The 16,700-nt window shown below is 45.0% G+C and overlaps 1 protein-coding gene across 3 annotated transcripts; it reads right to left on the bottom strand.

Moving 5' to 3' along the window:
- Positions 1-2,874: 2,874 nt before the first annotated feature.
- CLIC2 (chloride intracellular channel 2) lies at positions 2,875-15,715 on the bottom strand. 3 transcript variants are annotated; one of them, XM_083371830.1, is made up of 7 exons: positions 15,338-15,713; positions 12,267-12,700; positions 10,961-11,070; positions 9,294-9,419; positions 6,276-6,382; positions 5,239-5,420; positions 2,875-4,543 (listed from the first exon to the last, which is right to left on the bottom strand). In XM_083371830.1, exons 3-7 carry the CDS (start codon positions 11,014-11,016, stop codon positions 4,382-4,384), a joined length of 633 nt encoding a protein of 210 aa, XP_083227956.1. In that variant the 5' UTR covers positions 11,017-11,070; positions 12,267-12,700; positions 15,338-15,713; the 3' UTR covers positions 2,875-4,381. The 3 variants fall into 3 exon arrangements, with proteins under 3 accessions (XP_083227956.1, XP_083227954.1, XP_083227955.1); XM_083371828.1 differs by lacking the exon at positions 12,267-12,700 and having other exon boundaries at positions 15,338-15,715; XM_083371829.1 differs by lacking the exon at positions 15,338-15,713 and having other exon boundaries at positions 12,267-13,705.
- Positions 15,716-16,700: the final 985 nt, after the last annotated feature.

Here is a 16,700-nt window from a genome sequence, read left to right as displayed (position 1 = left end):
CAAGGATGGGCAATCCACAGCTATTGACTTTCAGGTGACACATACCTTGGCCCTGAAGCTTACTTGTAGATCTCAGAGAATCTTGATATTGTAGCGCAAGCAAAATATTTGCATTGGGGAGTTTTTGTTTTTTTTAAAAATTCAATTCTTAAAAATAAGAGCGGAAAAGATGTCCTACACCGCTGAAGTATTTCCTTTTTAAAAAAAACGGGCCCCAAACAAGCACACAGAGCTGCCAACTATTTATTTCTCCTGAAGTAGAAGCTACACTATGTGTGCTAGAGGGGCATAGGGTGATCTGTGTATCATGCCTTCATCATGTAAATGATGGGACTGACGTACTGGATCAGATGTCACAGCCGCAATACGTAATTGCACCATCGGCCCATTGTGATTGTGACTTGTGTTTTGTCATCCTGATGTCATTGTAGATTGACATGGGCACCACTGAGGGGACCACTTTTTGCCCATAGTTAACAGTTTTGGTGGCGGTGGGGGAGCTGACTGCATGGGTGGAAACACATCTCACACATGGATGAAGATTTGGGGGATGGGGGGAAATTCAGGGAGATTGATTGCTTTGATTTAAATCTCCCCATAGGAGAGTTTCCTCTAACATAATGCGCTCCCGATGTGTGGACACCAATCCCCCTAATTCTCAACCAATGTGGAAGCTTGTTAGAGGACAAAGAGAACTCATAATACTCCTATTCTAACAGCAGAATTCCTTTCCAAAGGAAAAGAAAGACCAGATTATTCTTTTTTCTTTTTTCAGCTTGTTTCTGGAAGTATTGTGTCACCAACTGAACTTGGGAAACGGCTGTGCCTTGTCTGCTCAAGCCACGATCTCCACCCCCAGAAGAACATCTTCAGATCAAGCCTTCCAGAAAGTGGGCTTTCACTTTTACAGCCACTCATCCCTTCCCCATCTACCCTAATTGTTGGTCACGATTAAATATTTTGCATTGCACTGTAAATAAAACACATCTGATCTCTGTGAGCTGACCCCCTCTTCTTTGTGGCAGCTCCTTAGCTATTGGAACGCTGCTATCCTGTCATCCTTGGTCCTTCTTTTTATTAAACTACTAGATGAACCAATTTTCAGCAGCCTTTCCTTATTTGTTTTAGCCTCCAGTCCCCTGATTATCTGTTTTGCTCTTCTCCGCACTCTTTCTGTCTAGAGTCTCAACACATAAAAAACAACAACATTTTTTTACATCGTGGTGACCAAAACTGGGTGCAGTATTCCAAGTGTGGCCTTACTAAGGCATTGTAAAGTGGTATTCACACTTCAAGTGATCTTGATTCTATCCCTCTTTTAAAGCAGCCTAGAACTATGTTGGCTTTTTTGGCAGCTGCAGCACACCGTTGGCTCCAGGTAGCATCTTTTCAGATATTGATTAAAAAAGATGATCCTACAGCTCATTTCATCAACTGCAAAAAGCTCCATGCATCTGATGAAGCTTGTGGATCCTCCACGTTGGATGAAGTGACTCACAGTTTGCGAACGTTTATGCTTTCAATAAATTTTATTCCTCTGAAAAGATGCTACTAGGGACTTTCTGATTTCTGGCTACCACTGTCTGTCAGGGCTCTCCTCCTGAAACTTTAGCTATTCATTTTTAATAAGTCATACTTGAAACGGCAGGCTGAAACTTCCTTCTCATGGAACAACGGGAGATAAGATTTAATTTTGCTTCTTGGGCAAGGAGGAAGAAAGCAAAGTTCAACAGCCTTTCCAACAGATTTATGATATTTAACAAGCTGGAAGAATATTATTTCTAGTCTAGTTCTCCTTCCTGTTCTACCGGTTTTGTAAATATTGGGTGGGTGGTTTAGCCCGAGTTCTTCTTTTTTTTTCAGATGAAAACTACTCAGAATGAACTGGCACTGTAGGGGAAAGGCTGGCTTACAGTCTTATTTTGGTCTGAAATATCAAATTCCATTTGCATCAAATCTTAAGCAATATTTATAGCAGTGAGCTTAAAAAGAGCTCCATTATTTCTGGAAGTGTATGGAAATTCTCAGTCGTTCAGGTCACGGTTGTCCCAAAGGTGCTTTTTCAAAAGGCCACTGGACTTTATTTGTTTTTCCTTGAAGACATTTTCCTTTCCATCCGAGAAGCTTCTTCAGTTCTAACTGAATGGTGGAGAATGAAAGGATTTATATTCCTTGCAGTCATCATTCACAGAGAGTACTAATGACGAGATGACTGCAAAGGAATATAAATCTTTCCATTCCCCACCATTCAGCCAGAACTGAAGAAGCTTCTTGGATGAGAAGCAAAAAGTTGCCTTTTGAAAAAGCACCTTTGGGACATTATTTCTGGAAAATGTTTTCTGTTGGGATCTCTGCATTTTTGCACGCAATGTGTGGCCTTAACATCTTCCAAACTGGCTACATTTTAGCTGAGTGGTTTTTTTTTGTTTGATGGAAAGAACACTTTGAAACTGCATGTTTATTTTATAAAGGTAAAGGTTCCCCCGCACATGAGTGCTAGTCGTTTCCGACTCTAGGGGCCAGTGCTCATCTCCGTTTCAAAGCCGAAGAGCCAGCGCTTGTCCGAGGACGTCTCCGTGGTCATGTGGCCAGCATGACTAGACGCCAAAGGCGCACGGAGCGCTGTTACCTTCCCACCGTAGTGTTCCCTATTTTTCTACTTGCATTTTTTACGTGCTTTCGAACTGCTAGGTTGGCAGGAGCTGGGACGAGTAACAGGCGCTCACTCTGTTACGCGGCACTCGGGATTCGACCCGCCAAACTGCCGACCTTCTGATCGACAAGCTCAGCGTCCTAACCCACTTGAACCACCCCGTCCCTTTTATGTTTATTTTACATATCAGTAATTACCATATATAACATCTAAGTCAGCAGTGAAGTTTGTATATAAAATAAAGTTTATTATCATTACAGAAATACAAAGTAAACAGGCACATCTATATTGGGGGGGGGGAAAGGCCAGGATTTTCTTTTCATTATTGCCACATAGGAAATTGAAAAGCTCTTAGAGATATTGTGGCTTAGTGTTTTGTGACGGCTAATGCGTGTCTTGCATAAGGAAGTTGGAGAGCTGACTTAGGTTAAACGACGGCTTTCCCTCTTCAATCCTGCACAGTTTCCCAGGAGTTTATGAATATTTGTACTTTTGCTTTGCAAAGACAATTCTTATTCATTTACAGCAGGGGTGTCCAAGCTTGGCAACTTTAAGACTCGCGGACAACCAAGCTGGCTGGGGAATTTTGGAAGTTGAAGTCCGCAAGTCTTCAAGTTGCCAAGGTTGGACACCCTGATCTACAGTATCTTGTTACGTCACCTGTTTATATGATGGACAACTTTAACTTGCAAAACACTTTTCCCACCACCCCCACCCTCCCCAAGAGAGGTCCCAGGGCAGAGCCTCGATTGCAAGGAGCTTGAAAAGGGTACAAAATAATAAACAGGATTATAACAGTTCCCTAAAGTCCTAACCAGACAAGCCATGGCTTGACTGGCATGTAAAGCTAAGCCAGTTTTTAAAAAAAAGCTCGTTAAACAAACCACATTGACTTGCATGTCATGCTGAGATAAAAACAAGCATACCCTATAATGGTTTAGGATAATGTACAAACTAGGTTTATGGATGTATTGCAGTCAGTCACCCCAGTCAAACACAGATCTGTTTCCACCTCCGTCTGAGCGTGTCAGTGCTGAGCGGAGCCAGCAAGTCCTGAATTTACAAGACTGAAGTGAGGAAGCTTCGAGCTAACTGGGTTTGATCTTATGGGTTTCAATTTTCAGGTTTGAGATCTACTACTTCCTGTTTCCTGCCTGCCTTCCCAGCAGCTCTTGGTTTCCTTTTCAGAAGAATACATAGCTGCCCTGCCAACATATTTTCACAAGTTTAAGCCAGGCAAACCCCACCCACTCCTCTGCCCAACTAAGGAAGAAGGGTTACACCTTAGTTGCACTCTGTTTACTTTTAGCAGCTCTTCTTGCTAAGAGCAGAGAACATTGACACAGGCCAACCATAAAAAAGACTTCAAGCAGAGGTGGAGAACTTACAGTCCTAGTGTGTGCCCCAATTTTAAGAGTTCTCTCCCAGCAACTCACAGAGTCCTGTGAAAAGAGCTATCTGGGTCTTCTCTAGCTGTAGGCTGTGGTTCAGAATGAAAATAAGAAAGGGCAGGAAGAGACTAAGTAATCTTATCTCTTTAGTCTGTAGCAGGGGTCGGCAACCTCAGCTCTTTTATGACTCGTGGACTTCAACTCCCAGAATTCCTGAGCCAGCTAATATATATATATTAAAAAGGCTAGTATGTGAGGAGTGTTCAGTTTGGGATCAATACTGCACACCCAATTCCCTGGTGGACCTTTGCAGGAACCAACTTCCAGAGCTTGGTCTTTAGCTCATCTTCTTAGCCACGGTGGCGTAGGTGCGTTCAATCTCCTCATCAGCTGGACAAGTGTGGCTGAACTCATTCCGGGCATAAGCCTGGTGGAGATAGCGCCATAGTGCGGTCATCTCCAGTGGGATCTCAAAGTTGCGATACCTCTTGGCAGCAACCTAGAAATTGGGGAGAACCAATGACGTAAAAGATGTCGATGAGAAAATGGGCAGATCACATCTGTTTGGTCAAGTGTCAGGGTAGTGACTGGATGCCCAGGCAATTGGTTCTTTTGGATCTGGAGACAACGAGCAAACCAGTAAATAAAGAAGATTTTAAGCTTTCTTATTAATCCAAGCAGACAGATTTAAAGGCATAAGAAAAACATACATAGAGTAGTAATAGCAGGCTTATAGACTGCCTCACAGGCCTTTACAGCCCTCTCTAAGTAGTTTACAGAGTCAGCCCCCACCAATCTGGTTCTTATTTTACCAACCTCCCAAAGATGAAAGGCTGAGTCAACCTTGAGCTGGGGAGGATCGCACTGCTGGCAATCGGCAGAATTAGCCTGCAATACTGCATTCTGACCACTGTGCCACCACAACTCTTATATACCAAGAAAGAACATACCCAACGCTCTTATAAGCTGTCAGGATTATAACAACAAATATCTCAAGAGCGGCCAATTTCCACTGTACCGAATGCTAGGTTCTATGCAGAAGATCCACACAGACAGCAACAACGCCAAAGTTTTTATTAAAAACCTGGCACCAGGACTTCATGGCTGTGCTATGGTCATGAGGCTGAAAGGCCTGACTGTCTCTGGGTGACACATGACTGAGATGAGGGCCATCAAAGAGCGAGAAACATTCACCTTGATGATGTTGAGTTTGGGGAGAAGGTTGCAGTCTGCCAATGTCATCCGGTTTCCATCCAAGAATTTCCTTTCGGAAACCAGAAGGTCTTCAGCGCAATTCTGATCAATTTCTTCAGGCAGCGGGATTCTTAAGTAATCATCCAAGCGATGGAACTCTTTCAGCAAAGCTCTTTCTAGATCTGAAGCGCAAGAAAAACCAATGAACTGTCCTTCGCTTCTAGTGGGTTATAGGTAGTCTTTGATTTACAGCCACAGTGGGTTGTCAAGTTAGTCGTGCCCAATGTTACGATCTTTCTTTATCTCGGCGGTTAAGTGAAACACGCGGTCGTTGAGTGAAACCAACTTTCTCTTTTGACTTGGCTTCTTGGGAGCCATCTGGGAAGGTCAGAAAGGGCGATCACGGGGCCTGGGACATTGAGCCATCTTAAGTACAAGCCAGTTTTACAAGCCAGAATCATGTGAGCATGGGGAACGGTCGTAAGTGTGAGGTTTGGTCCTAAGTCACTTTCTTCCGGGTTGTTGCAACTTTGAACGGTCCCTAGTTTTACTGGTTTTACTTACTAGACAAAAACATTTGGAAGAGATTATTATTATTATTATTAGGGACGCGGTGGCTCAGTGGGTTAGGACGCTAAGCTTGTCGATCAGAAGGTCGGCAGTTTGGCGGGTCGAATCCCGAGTGCCGCATAGCAGAGTGAGCGCCTGTTACTCTTCCCAGCTTCTGCCAACCTAGCAGATCGAAAGCACGTAAAAATGCAAGTAGAAAAATAGGGACCACTACGGTGGGAAGGTAACAGCGTTCCGTGCGCCTTTGGCGTCTAGTCATGCTGGCCACATGACCACGGAGATGTCCTTGGACAAGCGCTGGCTCTTCGGCTTTGAAACAGAGATGAGCACCGGCCCCTAGAGTCGGAAACGACTAGCACGCATGTGCGGAGGAACCTTTACCTTTACCTTTACCTATGATTATTATTATTATTTATAAAAAAAAGAATCACGAGAAAAACATGCATATGTTTTGCCCTCTTTCTTACTTTTATTTGCTTCTTTATGGGGGTTCTTGATGTAAGCGGAGAATTTGGCGAAAATGTTTCTGCCTACATCCATGGACTCCTTGTTTTGGGGAGTGAGCTGTGGGTACCTTATGAACAAGAAATGCGAAGTTACTTTTCTACCACGCCAATGAATAACACAACACCTTTGCTTCAAAATCACTGTTTTTAGAAATCAACCTCTGAAGAACAAGGAGACAAGATTTTTAAAGCAGAGTTACAGCGATAAGATAGGTAAATAGAAGAAATTAAAAATTTTGGCCACTAGAGAGCAACATTAGCATGCCATCTACTTCCATGTCCTTCCATTGGCCTCTGGACATGTTAGTAGTGCCTTTTGGGTGAGGTCCCCCCAATGTAACTGAGGAACAGAGCATTGAAAAGAACAAGATTCTCCTGATACCATCTATGGCAGTTTCCCCACTCTGGTCCCTTGTCGAATGGGTTCCTGCCATTGCTTATGCATTAAATTTCTATGTGGCCCTGAGGATTATGAGTGTTGTAGTCTGAGACATTGGAAGGGCATGCATTATTGCGATCCCATTTCACGGACTGCAGTTCCTGTGATTGGGTGTGTGTGTGTTTCTGTGTGTGTGTGTGTGAGAGAGAGAGAGGGCGGGCATGAACTGCCTGTTCCTTTAGAAAAGGCAGATTATGCCTCTCTCTCCCTCTCTCTCTCTCTCTCTCTCCCCCCTCTCTCTTTCCCTCTATCTCTCTCTCTCTCTTTTCTCTTTCTCTCTCTCTCCCTCCCTCCTTCCCTCTCTCTCCCCCTCTCTCTCCCTCCCTTCCTCTCTCTCTCTCACCCTCTCTCTCTCTTCTTTCTTTCTCTCTCCCTCCCTCCCTCTCTTCTCTCTTTCTCTCCCTCCCTCCCTCCCTCTCTCTCTTTTCTCTTTCTCTCTCTCTCCCTCCCTCCTTCCCTCTCTCTCCCCCTCTCTCTCTCCCTCCCTTCCTCTCTCTCCCCCTCTCTCTCTCTTCTTTCTTTCTCTCTCTCTCCCTCCCTCCCTCTCTTCTCTTTCTCTCTCTCTCCCTCCCTCCCTCTCTCTCTCTCTCCCCCTCTCTCCCTCTCCTCTCTCTCTCTCCCCCTCTCTCTCTCCCTCCCTTTCTCTCTCTCTCTCTCCCTCCCTTCCTCTCTCTCTCACCCTCTCTCTCTCTCTCTTCTTTCTTTCTCTCTCTCTCTCCCTCCCTCCCTCTCTTCTCTCTCTCCCTCTCCCTCTCTCCCTTTCCTCTCTCCCTCCCTCCCTTCCTCTCCCTCCCTCCCTCTCTCCCTCTCTTCTCTCTTTCTCTCTTTCTCCCTCCCTCCCTCCCTCTCTCTCTCCCTTCCTCTCTCTCTCCCTCCCTCCCTTTCTCTCTCTCTCTCTCTCTCTCTCTCTATCTCTCTCTCTATCTCTCTCTCTCTCTCCCCTCCCTCTCTCTCTCTCTCTCTCTCTCTCTCTCTCTCCCCTCCCTCTCTCTCACACACACACCCATGTGACACACTGCAAGGAATGCTCTCCTTTGGGGCTCTTGTCCTTTAAAGAGCCTCCTGTTTACTGCAGCTGCAAGTCAGACAATTCAGACAGTGGCTGCCAACAATGAGCGCATCTTGGCCTCCCTCCGAACCTTTGGAGCTGAGCGTTTCTTTTGGCTCCCTGGCTCGGTTTCGATCCTTAAAAGAGAGGAGGAAGGAGAGAGGGGATTTTTCTGGAACATCCCTGCCTCCGTGGCCCTGCAAAGAAACACCAAACCTAACCACAAATGTGACCTTTCTTGCAGCATTTGGGCCTCCTTGCGAGAAAGCTCGCCCAGCTTCCTCTTTTCCCCAGCCCTTCCATTTGTCCTCTCCTGTCCGATATTCAACTTCCCTCCATTGTTTTTCATCTCTCTGGCCACCACATTTCCTCCCCGATCCTGGTGGGAAACAGATGGCTCTCGCAAGCTGTCCCTCTCTCATCAAGGACCATCGGATGGCAGCCTCTCTGCCAGAGGTCATCTCTGCACCTTTGTCTTTTCGGTCCTTCGATGCAAGCAGGGTTCCCATGGCCAAATTTCCAGGCAGAGGTTAAATAACCCTGAGCAAAGCAGACCTGTGAATGTGCCTGACCTTATGCTGAGACCTTGGAAAAAGCGCAAAGAGGGGCAAATGAGATAATTAAGGACCTGGAGGCTAAAACATACGAAGAAGAAGAACGGTTGCAGGAATTGGGTATGGCTAGTCTAGAGAAAGGAAGGACTAGGGGGGTGACATGATAGCAGTGTGACAATATTTGAGGGCCAACCACAGAGAAGAGGGGGGTCAACCTATTTCCCATAGCACCAGAAGACAAGAAACAACGGATGGAAACTAAGCAAGGAGAGAAGCAACCAAGAATTAAGGAGAAACTTCCTAGCAGTGAGAACAATTAACCAGCGGAACAGCTTGCCTCCAGAAGTTGTGGCTGCTCCATTACTGGAGGTTTTTAATAATAATAATAATAATAATAATAATAATAATAATAATAATAATAATAATAATAATAATAATAATAAGAAGAAGAAGAAGAAGAAGAAGAAGAAGAAGAAGAAGTAGTTGGAAGGGACCTTGAAGGTCATCTAGTCCAACCCACTGCTCAGGCAAGAAACCCTATACCATTTAGGTAAATGGCTGTCCAGTCTCTTCTTAAAAACTTCCAGTGTTGGAGCATTCACCACTTCTGGAGGCAGGTTGTTCCACAAGAAGAGATTGGACAACCATTTGTCCAAAATGATATAGGGTCTCCTGCTTGAGCAGAGGGTTGGACTAGAAGACCTCCAAGGTCCCTTCCAACTCTGTTATTCTGTATTTAGATTTAGCCTTGTTTGAAACATGACTTTGAACATCAAAATCCCCCCAAAGCGCTTTTTTTTCTCCTCCACAACAGAGTCTGCCAAGAATGCAGATCTGAAGTAGGGTGATAAAGACACAGCAGTGACATTCTTTTGCAGAGAAATTTGTAGCAGGGAGTAAAAAATGGAGTGGACATTGGAAATTGGAAAAGAAGATACTTAGGTGGCGAGAGAGTCTGCTCCAGGAAATCCTCAATCTTCAGAAAATCTGTTTTCAGCTCCTTGTTGAACACTAAAAATGGAGGGTTGGTGCCTGGGGCCAAATCCTTCAGCTCCTCAGGCTTCCTAAGGGGAAATTACAATGGAGAGGAAGAAAACAATAAATAAATAACGACGCTCCTGGCCTTGGTTTTATCTCCCCACCTTACCACTACCCCCTTCTCTTCTTTTTTTTTTTAGTTCATTCTTCATTCAGCTCCTGAGATTATCTAGTGATCCACCTGCAAGGGTCGACAGAGATCTCAATTTCACTTCGCCGATCTTGAAAAATATCTAAGTTTGCCTTTGTTTTGATGGACACTTGTCCAGCCGTTTGCCTGAAATGGTATAGATTTCCTGCCTGAGCAAGAGGTTGGACTAGAAGACCTCGAAGGTCCCTTCCGACTTTGTTATTCTGCTATCCTTCCTTCCTTCCTTCCTTCCTTCCTTCCTTCCTTCCTTCCTTCCTTCCTTCCTTCCTTCCTTCCTTCCTTCCTTCCTTCCTTCCTCCTTCCTTCTTCCTTCTTCCTTCCTTCCTTCCTTCCTTCCTTCCTTCCTCCTCCTTCCTTCCTTCCTTCTTCCTTCCTTCCTTCCTTCCTTCCTTCCTTCCTTCCTTCCTTCCTTCCTTCCTTCCTTCCTTCCTTTTCCCTCATCATCACTGCAGGTTTTCAAGAAGAGATTAGACCACCATTTGTCTGAAATGGTATAGGGTTTCCTGCTTGAGTAGGAGGTTGGACTAGAACAGACCTGTCAAACACAAGGCCCGGGGGCTGGATCCGGCCCGCGAAGTGGTTTCATGCGGCCCGCGAAGCCATCCTGGAAAGAGTGAGGGAACGGCCCCCACTGCCTTGGCCCTGGCCCAGAGACCCTCAGATCTGTCCCACTCCTGCCCAGGACCCCATAGGCACCCTTGATGCCAATGATGTAGAGCTGGCCACGCCCACCCAGTAGGCCATACGGGCTCTAGCCATGCCCACCCAGTAGGCCACGCCCACCCAGGCCATACCCACCCGGCCCCTTGAGGGCAACCGCAATGCTGATGCGGCCCTCAATGAAATTGAGTTTGACACCCCTGGACTAGAAGATCTCCAGGGTCCCTTCCGACTCTCTTATTCTGTTGTGTTATTCTGTTAAATATGTCTGCAATAGAGCTTCCCCCCCAGATATGCTGCCTCTTTTAACTATTTTTTCACAAACCTAGGCATTTTTGTGCAGATTTTGTTCTTAGTATATATTTCAGGATCTGATACAAGTGCACACTCCCATTATTAATATTCAACCAGGTAGCAGGCTGTGTGGCTGTTCTCCTTGTCACCTTCTCATCTTCCCCACCTCTCATCTTTCCAACTACCTTCTACTATTGGTGTCTTATGATTTATCAATTATTTGTATCTTATGATTTATGATTGTATCTTATGGTTTGTGATCTGTGACTTATCACTTTGCAGTGTTGTTGTTGTTTTTTAATGTACCCTGAGTGCTTATGCACCGGAGACAAATTCCTTGTGTGTCCAATCACACTTGGCCAATAAAGAATTCAATAAGTCATTTTCAGATTCCAGTATGGTTTCAGAACAAGACCTTAGCTGTGTTTGCAATGAAAGGCGAATGCATGAAAACCCTCTTACCTTGTCATATCCACAGTGGTGACATTAAATCTGACACCTTTGAGCCATAACACCATAAAGAGGCTTTGACAGAACGGGCAGTTCCCGATGTTCTGTCCATCCAAGCCAGCCTGCCGTAGGAAAAAAAAAAACACAAAACAAAGCAAAATAAAAAAGCGATGTATTGGTTCTGAGTGACACTTTTCCCCGTGACAAGCGAGTAGATTGGATCCAAATTGTCCAGCTTTCCTGATGCTGGGTCTTCCATCTCTGCAAAGAGGTAAAACCCCTGGAGCTTCATGCTAGCATTTCTTTTCTGTTTTAATCAATTCAGCAGAGAAATGACACCTTGATGACACTGGAGCTCCTTCCTCCGTGAGAATGCTTGAAACATGGGGGGGGGGGGAATCCCTCAAACCTTCCTAAAGGGTAGTTTCCCTCGCACATGCGTGCTAGTCATTTCAACTCTAGGGGCCGGTGCTCATCTCCGTTTCAAAGCCGAAGAGCCAGCGCTTGCCCGAGGACGTCTCCGTGGTCATGTGGCCGGCATGACTAGACACCAAAGGCGCACAGAACGCTGTTACCTTCCCACCGTGGTGGTCCCTATTTTTCTACTTGCATTTTTTTATGTGCTTTTGAACCGCTAGGTTGGCAGAAGCTGGGACGAGTAACAGGCGCTCACTCTGCTACGCGGCACTCAGGATTCGACCTGCCAAACTGCCGACCTTCTGATCAACAAGCTCAGCGTCCTAACCCACTGAGCCACCGCGTCCCTATTGGACTACTAGAACTATATAAATGTATTAAAAACTATATTAAAGTTTTAATCTTTCTAAATTTAACTTAATAAATGTCCCCCTTTCTAGGTCCTGCATTTACGACGTGAGATGAGGCCAGACAAGACTAGCACTGATGATGTTACCTAGTTTGGGTAATGAAATATCTGCAGGAAAGCAACCACCAAGGACCCCTCAGCCTACCCACCTACCCAGAAACAAGAGGCAAATACAGGAAGTATCATAAGTAGTAGTAAGAAGCAGTAAGAAGCAACCTCATCAGTCTCCTGATTCATAAGTCGATGCTTTGTGATGGCCACGCCCATGATGGAAGCCATTGTCTGAATCAGGAAACCCTTCCCCTCCAAACAGGACGACTATTGTGTGATAGTCCTATATTGTGTGATAGTTCCCCACCCGAACAATTCAAATAACCTTCCAAATAACCCCACGGCACCAGAAGTGGAACAGCGAAGATTGGTGGAGGAGAAATGAAAGTTACATTCTTCACAACAGAAGCACTCCACAGGGCTACTCACTCACTCACTCACTTGAGAGAGCCTGAAATGTAGATCTAGATTTCTCCCTTTAAAGGAGAGATCTAGATTAGGAGCTTCTCACTTTCTCTTGCTCCTTCAGAACTCTATGGAGATTCTCCGTCACCCAGGACATGGTTGTCCCAAAGATTCTTTTCAAAAGGCAACTGGACTTCCTTGGGCATTGTTGTCTTCTTCTTCTTCTTCTTCTTCTTCTTCTTCTTCTTCTTCTTCTTCTTCTTCTTCTTCTTCTTCTTCTCTCTTCTTCTTCTTCTTCTTCTTCTTCCTCTTCCTCTTCCTCCTCCTCCTCCTCCTCCTCCTCCTCCTCCTCCTCCTCCTCCTCCTCTTCTTCTTCTTCTTCTTCTTCTTCTTCTTCTTCTTCTTCTTCTTCTTCTTCTTCTTCTTCTTCTTCTTCACCTTTCACTTCTGTCTAAGAAGTATTTTCAGATCTAGATGAGAAGCGAAACGTTTTCAAGGGTATAACCAAGAAAGTCCAGTTGCCTTTTGGAAAACCACCTTTGGGCTCCTTGATAAGGTCGAACCGGTCCTGTTTCAGGCCAATCCTCGCTGCTTGAAAAAAGCCTTCCTAACTGGAAGCAAGTATGATTGTTTCATCCTGTTTTCAAGGCAAATAGCACATGATTTCCGTTTCCTTAGGCGCGGGCTGGATCAGGGGTGAAAGCAATACTGAAAAGTCCCAATGTGGCTTGCCAGCCCATTGTAGCCCTCTTCATCTTTTGGAGTTTGCGATTGTGAGTTGTTCAGGAAATGAGATTAAGGGTGGCTGGGCACAGGAGGTCCTCTCTGTGGGGAACCTTGGATACTACACAAAGTGTTGATGTTGTTGGCTTGCAGCGAAGGAGGAGGGTGGGGGCGGGGAACCCCAGAAGGAGAGGTGTGGAAGGAAAACACAAATGTTTTCCTTAATAGTCATGGGAGACTTTCTCAATTCCCCCCCCCCTTTCTATTCCTTTTGATTAGATCTTATAAGGAAGTGGTAGCTGAACTAATCAGATTTTTTCCATGAGTGTTCTTTTAAACTCTGAACATACAAGGTGGAAAGAACTTCTCGCCAGCTTGCTTATTTCCGTTTCTCTTCCCTCCCCAAACAAGCCTGCTTGATAGATTAAATTAAAGAGAGAGATTTTTTCCCCGATAAGGGTCCCAGTTTATAGTATCAGCTGCTAGAGGAAGCTAGAGGAAAATTTAAAAGCCCGTTTTTGTTGCAGAACCGAACATTGGTCCGCCAGCTAGAGCTGAGTGCCAAATTGTAGCAAACGGGAGAATCAAGACACTGAAAGCAGAATGGCTGCTCTATTACACACACGAGGAACCCTAGCCAGTTCCCATGTTGCATGAGGTCTTTATTTATTTCTTAAATGCTTCAGTCACATTCAGCTCAATGCTCAAACATGCTAAAGCTTAAAGCCTGGTTTACAAGCCATAATTGGTGGAGCAGTGGGCTAATGCCTCCTTAAGTAACACCAGCTGCCTGCAATTAGTGCAGGTTCGCATCCCACCAGGCTCAAGGTTGACTCAGCCTTCCATACTTCCCAGGTAGGTAAAATGAGGACCCAGATTGTTGAGGGCAATTAAGCTGACTTTGTAATAATGCCACTTGGGGTGTGTGTGAAAGCCCTAATAAGCAGGCATATACATAGAATGAAGGCTACTGCTAAGCTTGCAAGCCGCCCTGAGTCTTCGGAGAAGGGCGGGATATAAATGGAATTAAAATAAAATAAATAAATAAAATAAATAATTTGGGCTCACCCAAAACATCAAGTCAAAACAGTATCTTCTGCTAGAAATGGATAGATTAACCATAGAAATCCACAAGATGAGCTGCATCCGCTTTTTAAATCAGTTGCTCTTTAGATTTGTTGGGGGACAAGCTAGGAAGATCTGTCTCTGGCCATTAAGGAAAACGAAAACTCCTCATGTATTTTGGTCCAGATTGTGAGTAATAGAAAAATTGCCATGGTTACGTACAACCACAGCATTGCCCAAAACTCTGATTCAGAAAAAAAGGAAGAGGCTGGAGTTTAAGGGTGTTGTAGCCCCAAAACAACTTGAAATTGTGAAAAGGTTTAAGGTGAATTGTATGAGCCAGAAGTATAGAAAGAATGAAGATGCCTTTACAGATAAGTGTAAGAATGGAATCTTTTCTAGGCGAAGCCAACCAACGTTATTAAAATGCCACCCAATTTACTGTGGCATCAGTTTTTATGGATATGAATTCATTTCATCAGAACCATATTAGTGCACGGAGTATGATACTTGCACATAATTCTTTTGGAAGGGGAGGGGAGAAGGAAGAATAATTTAAAAAGGATTAGAAAGAGAATGACTTTTGGTGTCCCGTAAGTTGCTTAGCACAGAGAGAAAGAAAACTCCATCTCTATTTTTTGCCTCTCTAAGAGCACAGTGTTAAGTTTACTTGTGAATTCTAACTCAGATCAAATTCTTGTATCAGAGTTCAGGATTACCACAACACAACACAACAGTGCAACAAGGATAAAGTGTCATCTCTGGCTAGATCTCACGGGATTTTTTCATCCTCCCTCCCGCATCTCATCCGTGCTACTTTTATCTTTCTCCAGTAGTAAGAATTAATTGCAACGAGATCCCAAGAGGTTTTCACACAACATCTGTCGATGTCCCAAAAAAGTATTTTGATCAGCAGAATGAGCTCTTGACCATTTGGTCAGCTCCAAGCAAGAGGTCAAGTTCTTATGGGAGATTTCTTAATGGCTACACCCAAGCTCTTCATCAAATAATTAATAAGATAGAGATCATCAAATAATTAATAAGATCATCAAATAATTAATAAGATAATTAATAAGATAGAGCAGGTACCAAATGTCCAGAAACCTTAATTTAATATATCAATGTAGTAGCATAGTTTCATTGTCGTAGACTCTAGACTTAAAGGTCTTAGCCACGCACAATCATGCACATTACGTTTACGATTTGTTGTTGGGATCTGCCAGTCCTCGGATATTCTGCCCCACAACCTGCTTGTTCTTCTGAACAAGGCCCCTGACACCTGACCCCAAAGTCTACCTTTGCAACGAAGAGGAACTGACCTTTACAAACAGCTCAATCTCCGGTTCCTTTAGGGGATTACGAAGCCAACTTGCCATCCTCTCTCTTTAGCTGGTCACCAATCCTTGCCAAAGAAGTCCCTTCCACCACGGTATGTTTGCAAGCAGGCTTTCCCAACGATGCACTGGGTGATTTTTTCAGGGCAAGGACTCTCTAGGGGAGATGGTGACCTTCCATGGTTGAACCCCACCTTTGTGGGAAGCTGCTTTGCTGTTCCTGTCTTCTTTCAGGCTAAGCCAGAAGTCATGAGGAGGTGAGCCGAGCAACCTGCTACCAGCCAAAGGGGGATCTCCGTAAAGACCTCCCAGCCATGACTCAGCAGCACGGTTTATCAGAAAGCCACATACCACGTTCTCCTCCGGTCTATCAGAAGAGCCAGATGTCTAATTCTCAGAGAAACAAGCCAGAATACGTCCTTTGCTGGAGCGCCACTCCGCAGCTGCCAGAGTTTCTATAACAGGAAGTGAGTCGGGAAGCATCTCAAACCTCAGTAGATAGAGAGGTCACTCACTCAATATATTCCTGCCCTATGAGAATTCCTCCTCCACCCAAGAACATCCTACCTTTTATTTACAAACTCATTTTCCCCCAACGATGAACTTTGACATAGCTAAATGGCCCCGTCCACGAATCAAAGGAATGAGGTAAGGGACTTAGGGGGATTCTGAACATTGCAGAAATGAAAATGTAATTTCAGGTTAGAGACCTGGGTTGAGATGAATTGCTTAAATGATCCCATTTCCCAACCAGTCCTATCCAAGGTCCAGAAATCTCTTTAGAAAAGAGAAGGAGGACCGTTGAACGAGAAGAAGTGGAACGGTCTTCCCAAGAAGGAAACATGATTGGATGGTCTTCCTGAATAAAGATGCTCCATCTTACAGCATTTTATCATGAATTATGATTGGATGGATGCATGCCTAGATCAGGGCTTTTCAACCAGTGGTACGGGTACCACCTGTGGTACATTGGCACCTGGCAGGTGGTACGCGACCATCCTAGAAAAGTGGCAGTGGGGGAGGGGAATGAGCTGAACCGGTGGCAGCACCACACAAGCCTGAGCGAGAGATGGCTGGAGCTGCAGGGCTGTCAGGGCTCAGTGGAAGAGCCAGGATCAGTGCTTCTTTGGGGCTGTCAGGGCTCAGTGGAAGCGCCAGGATCAGCGCCAGGCTCCAGATGGAGCTCAGCACTGATCCTGGCACATCTGCTGAGCCCAGAAGAAGCGCCAATCAGCTGGAATGTTGCAGCATCTCCAGGGTCTTGTCATTTACATTCAGATGCCTGGCAACTGTATTCACATTTATGACAGTCACAGTGTCCCAGGGTCATTTTTTTTTTGGTCATCAT

The sequence above is a fragment of the Vipera ursinii genome (genome assembly GCF_947247035.1).
Source record: "Vipera ursinii genome assembly, chromosome: 12".
NCBI lineage: Eukaryota > Metazoa > Chordata > Lepidosauria > Squamata > Viperidae > Vipera > Vipera ursinii.
Note: the sequence above shows the minus strand (reverse complement) of the source record. Positions and strands in the feature narration are given on the sequence as shown.